The sequence below is a fragment of the Solanum pennellii genome, chromosome 6, assembly GCF_001406875.1.
Source record: "Solanum pennellii chromosome 6, SPENNV200".
NCBI classification, from domain to species: domain Eukaryota; kingdom Viridiplantae; phylum Streptophyta; class Magnoliopsida; order Solanales; family Solanaceae; genus Solanum; species Solanum pennellii.
In genome coordinates this window covers 48,429,651-48,435,968 of record NC_028642.1, presented here as the reverse complement: position 1 = coordinate 48,435,968, position 6,318 = coordinate 48,429,651, and the positions used below count along the sequence as shown (strand labels likewise).

The following is a 6,318-nucleotide window of genomic DNA, read 5'->3' as shown; positions in this document are numbered from 1 at the left end:
TTTTTTTTTTTTTTGAAAGTTTCTTTGTCCAAACAAAAAATAAGGTTGAATAAAAAATAAAAAACCTTGAAAGTATAAAAAATAATAATAACAATAAAATAATAATAATAGTAAAAGATGAGAAGGCAAAAGAAAAAAGAGCGTAAAAAAAATAAAATAGTAACAAACGAAAAAGTAAAAATAAAGAATATCTTATTTTATTCTGCTTTGTTTGATTTAATTTATATGCGTATATATATTTTAATTAAAGGGCATAGATTAATAAAATAAGGTAGTTTTTAATATATTTAAATAAATTAAAGAATGAGGGTAAATACATTTGTTTTAACCATAGAATTTTTAAATAATTAGTTTAAGTCATAAAAGTCCATAAAGCGACTGTGCTAGAACCACGGGACTCGAGGGATGCCTAATACCTTCCCCTCGGTCAACAGAATTCCTTACCCAAACTCGTTCGCAGACCAAACAAAGAGTCATTTCCTTTTGATTAGGGGTTAAATAAAAAAGGTGACTTGGAACACCATAACTCAATTCCAAGTGGCGACTCTGAAAAAATTAAAATAATCCCTTAATTAATAACGTCACTTAAATTGGAAAAACCCTTACGCCGCCGCGCGAAAAAGGGGTGTGACAGTCAAGAACCTGTTAGATCATTGGGCTGAAAGTGATACATGTTCAGAGGTCCAGAACTTGGAAGGGATTGTGGATTCCATCGGAAAAAACAATATTAATGATGAAGTTGAAGATGATACTATACCTTTGGAACAGTTACTCGTAAGGAAACAATTATTGCATTTAGGACTGTCTACAATTTTATGGTGCAGTTCGAAAAGACAGCATTGATGCTCTTCGATGCAATAAGAAAAGTTATAGATGAACTTCAATTAGATTTAAACTTTAAGAAAAACAAAACACAATAGAATCATATTTCACTAAATTGTCTTAGATATATTTGTCATTTTAAAGAATTATTAATTTATGATATTAATGGGACCATATATTTATATAGGAGTCTTCTGAAAATATATTATTTTATTATCTTATCGAAATTGATGACTTTTTTTATTGGCCCAAGTCGGGACCCGACAAAAATATTATTTTAGAGAGATTATTAATTTATCGAGTATTAATTTATAGAGGTTTTACTTGTATACGAATACCTTCCTTCAACATATAAATATTCTCTTTTGTATAGTAACATAGTTAAAGACTTAGAATAATTTTTTATATCTCAACTTTCTCTTTCAATATACTAATCTCAATATACACAATATAACACTTCTAATTTTTCGTTACACTCTTTCTCTTGTATCTCTTCTTCTTCACAATTCAAAGAAAGTCATCACTATTTATAGGTGAGCTTACAGATAATGAGTAATAAATTGGGTAAATGAATAGCCCAAATATTATATAGTTACAATGTATAATGAGATAAAATAACGAGTGAAATTAGTGATTGATTATGACAATAATGATTAAAAAAGTTACATCACAATAATGACTACATTCTTATCAACTTATATTACTAACATATGTACTCAATACTTTAATTTTAATATTAAAATACATAAACACCAGTAAAAATCAAATTACACCTCCTAAGTTGAAAACTGTAACCGATAATGAAGATTAGAGTGAACTTTACCTTACTACACAATGAGAAGAATCAACTGCAACATATTCTTTCTTGAGGATTATTTACAAATTAACAATAATATGGATTTTCAAATTATTAATTTTTTTAATATCTTGAAATATGAATATGAAAAAATATATAACTTTAAAAAATCTTTAATTACTGATTGATTGAATATTTAAATTTTCACAAAAATAAAGAAATTGACATTTCAGTAAGACTTGATAATAAACTAAGCATTTTTAAGTATATAAAAGATGATATATTAGTATATCTTTTTGTTAATTCGATAAATAATGATTTATTTTTTTTACATATGTTATTAAAGAAAATCCTTTATGAAGTTTATCAAATAGTATATGAAAGTTAGTATATATTTTAATGTCGCTTTGATTTGTTATTATCTCACTTAATACAAACTCTAATTTAATTTTTTATATCGATTTGATTTGTGTACCCTGAATTATTTTTTCATCTTTCTTATAAAAATAATGTGTTTGGCTTTGAAAAAAAAAATATGTACTGAATTTTTTTTTATTTTTTATTTTTGGTTGGCACAAAATTTTTTTTTTTCATCTATAGCAAAGCCTCGCTCACACCGGTCAAAGTTCCGAGCGAGACACACCAACTGCTCCGGCTCCGGCTACAAAGTGGATCGTTACTTCAGCTTGAAAATTGGAATCGCCTTTTCGTCCGATTCGTTGCTTGCTGCCAGGAAGCACCGGGGGCGCATCACGCACCTGGCCCTATTAATCTTCCTTCTTCATCCAATTGATTTGTGGAGCTAATAAGAGGAGAAAAATGGCTGATGTTTGGGCATGGCTTCTCTTCTTCTTCATTCTCATTGCTCTCCTTGTCATGGTTGTTTTTCAGGTCTATATCCTAAATCCTACTCTTTCCACTTATTTTCTTTCATCTTGTATTAGATTGAAAATTAGGGGTTTAGTTAAGTTCAATGTTTGAAAATTTTGACAATGCAAACCTGAGATTCGTGATGCATTAGTTTTCATACTGAACTTAAGCTGGATAAATAAGGATTCTGGTCTTATTCAACTATCTCCTATACAATTGTTGGTCTTGATGGAGTTTCATATAGGGGGCTTGTCTGATGTATAAATATGCGTTGCCTACTTCGATGCTTTAAATTATATCATATCTGAGGGTTTCAGGAGAAAGATTTTACATCCTCCTAATTTTTTTTTATAAAGACATCCTATATATACACAAACATATATGTTTATATTAACGTGGATAAGAACCATGAACTGTAAACTGCTCAGCAACACCACATACTTGTTAGGTAGCTTCTACAATCTGTGTCATCTGTTGAATATAGCATGCATAAAACTGCAGCGAAGTTGTATCTTTTTCTTTTTCTGTATCTAAGATGAAGAAGTCTGACATTTGAAATGTGTTACAGCTGATGTGCTTATCAGATTTGGAGTTTGATTATATCAACCCATACGACTCTGCATCTCGTATAAATGCAGTTGTTTTACCTGAGTTCATCACACAAGGAGTTCTGTGCTTGCTCTATTTGATAACAGGGCATTGGGTCATGGCACTCCTATGTGTTCCATATATGTACTACAATTACAGATTGTAAGTTTCTGCTCGTTTTTTTGCTTTATGGCTGCACTGCAAATGAAATTATGTTTTGATCCAATTCAGATCATCTTATCCATGGATAGCACATTAGTTGTCAATAGCATGCTTATGAGATCCTAAATGTGTTTAGAAATGATATTTGATTTTCTTCCTCCATTATGCTCATCTGTTGCGATTTTCTGCTACATTTGCTTCTGACTCCCTTTATACAGTACTTTTAAATAGACTAAGCACCTATACACTTTCTTTCCTTAACATTGATAGTTTTCTTGGAATTTTTAATTGTCAATAAACTGTTAAACAGAAATCTGGTATATGTTTCTTTGCAGTAGTGAAACTTGGTTTATCCACTTCATGAGCAGTACTAAATTGTCTAGAAGAGACTCCTTTTTTTTTCAGCTTGGCATTCTACTTGTCTTTCGTTGTTCAGAATTATGGCAAACCCATAGTAAATTAATAAAATTGTCGTATTACACAATTCAATATGGTATAAAAGTTGGTAGAGTTCTTGAACTCGAGACTCACCCCCATCTATCAATCAAAAATTTCACTTGCTTGCTGCTATCCTAAATAATATTCCCAATTTAGTTATTTATGCTTTATAGATGAGTTGGTAGATACAATTCAACAACGAATTTTCTGTGTCGGTTGTGTGTGGATTTTTTGTGACATGGAGTTATTTTCTAGTGTCAAGGTTATCAGCAAATCTAGGGTGTCTGACAATTTCGTTACTCAGATTTGCAATTGTGTGATTTGAGCAGGCTCATATTAGCATGCGTGGTCTTTTTTGTTCAATTTCACATTGCTCAATTCTTAAACCTACTCACCACATTGAACCTTAATGAACCCTTGTAATTTAGTTCCAAAGCTTGAGTGTTCCTCATGTACTGTTAGGACTCTGAAAGCCCAGTTGCTTATCTTTTGGTTGACATATTGTTGGTATGTCCACGAGGCAGAGTGGAACTTTTGAGCAAATTCAAGCTACAACATGACAATTTAGGTTCCATGTTATTAACATATGATATTATGTTAATTTACGAAGCTAACAAGGAAAATAACCGAAAATTTGACTGTCGAAAAACACTCTAGAGAATTAGAGTTTAAAGATAGGTAAAAGTAAGATAGAATATATTTGCAACTGCAAGTTCATTCTCATAAGAAGAAATAAGGGTGAGATTAGTGGGGGTTATGATGCGTAAATGCGAATTATTAGCTCAGACTTGATCTTCCAAGAGAATGGGTATGGTGATGAAGAAGTAACATATATAGTTACAATGAGATGACTGAGATAGAGTATTACAGGATCGTCTGTGATAGTCTGATCGAGAAGTACCAATCGAAGTGAAAATTCAAGTTTTATAAGCAGTTGTGAAGTTTCTCAATGGTATATGGGAGTGAATGATTTGCCTAAAATGTGCAAATGTACAAGAGTGATAAAAAACATGAATGTTAAAGATGGATGTCAAAGACCTACAATCTCCTTTTTCTTGGTAAAGTAATAAATTTTATCAATAGCATGGGCACAAAAAAGGCTTGTATACATGAAGTGTACGAAAATAGTAAGGGGTCATTTGGTGTGAAGGATAACACCAAATAGTCTTGGGATTTAATTATAGTGCCACTTATTTTGTTGTTTTTTTGACAAGTCCGAGATAACTTATCTTGGGATTAGTAATTAGTACCGGGATAAGTTATCTCTCCACTTGGGTGGTATAGTAACCCCAGGATAACTTATCCCAGAATAAAATAAGTAAATGACAAAAAATATCCTTTTAAAACCCTTTTTATACATCACTTTTCACATTCATGAAGGGTAATTTTTGTAAACAAATAAATTGTTCTTAAAATTTATTTATTTTGAATACAACAAACCAAATACTCAATAAAAGATAATCTTAGCATAACTTATCCCATCATAACTAATTTCATCATATCTTATCCCATCATAACTAATCCCATCATAACTTGAATTCAAACCAAACGATTCCTAAAAGAACCTACAAAAATATGGTTCTTAAGAACAACGCCCGATCTTCTACACATAAAGGAACCTTAAGGGTGCACCTACAAGAAATAAGAGATAAGAAGCTAGTCCTTACGTAGTTCATCTCAATATCTTCAAAAGCTCTCCTATTTTTTTTTCCTTTTCCTTCCAAATGACCCACATAAGAGCTAATGGAGCAACATTCCATGCCCAGTGTCTTCTCTTCCCTCTGCTGCAATTCAACTGAACATTAACCCTTTCATAGTGCCTGGTGTAACCCGAGATATACCAAACAGACACAATTTCTCATTTCCCACCATAACCTTGAGGATACCAAGCAATGAATGAGGAGATGGTCAACGTCTTCATCAATCCTTGCACAAAAAATACCAACCAACATATGTAACCTTCCTCAAAATTTTGGCCGTTAGAATCACCTCTCTTGTACACCAAGTCAAGAAACACGCCTTTTCTCAGTACCTTTTGGAATCCAATTCAATCTATATGGAAATCAACCCCCCCCCCCAACACACACACACACACCAAAAGATTCCCATTGTAAGACGAAAAACTCCATTGTTCTTGGCCCACATCTCTATCACCATGTGTATTGAATGATGTTCTTTGTTTATGAAAGAACTCATCTAGATTTTGGTATTTCGTCGCTTCCCAATCTTGCAAGTTCCTCTGGAGACACAATTCCCAAAAACAATTCTCCATCTTGTATCCTCTGCACTAGTTGGACTGTCATCTCCTTTGGTGCAAGATTCTGTAACTGTTAGGAAAAGTGAGCCTCAAACAGGTATCCCCATACCATCGGTGACCTCAAAATCTTACCTTTCTCCCCTTCTCAACCCTAAAATACATATGCCTGCTAAGCGCTTCATATCCTTAACCTGTGATCACTTGAAGTTGGTATGAACTTGCTTGGAACAAAATATGATGAAAATGTAAGATTTATTGTTAGGTGTATCTTATTTGGAACAACTTAAGCTGTTTGATGTAAGTAAGACATTGCGTAGAGTTGGTCAGCTTGGCCGAGTTAAGGCACTGGTGCCGGTTCACCCTGCCAAGAATTTGGGGGGGGGGG

At 32.6% G+C, this 6,318-nt stretch overlaps 1 protein-coding gene across 1 annotated transcript in view; it reads left to right on the top strand.

Moving 5' to 3' along the window:
- Positions 1-2,184: 2,184 nt before the first annotated feature.
- Positions 2,185-6,318, top strand: part of LOC107021425 (protein cornichon homolog 4) — a 6,308-nt gene continuing 2,174 nt past the window's right edge. Inside the window, exons 1-2 of the mRNA XM_015222082.2 lie at positions 2,185-2,509; positions 3,057-3,238. Of these exons, the coding sequence (XP_015077568.1) occupies positions 2,438-2,509; positions 3,057-3,238 (254 nt within the window). The 5' untranslated portion in view covers positions 2,185-2,437. The remainder of the gene's footprint in view (positions 2,510-3,056; positions 3,239-6,318) is intronic.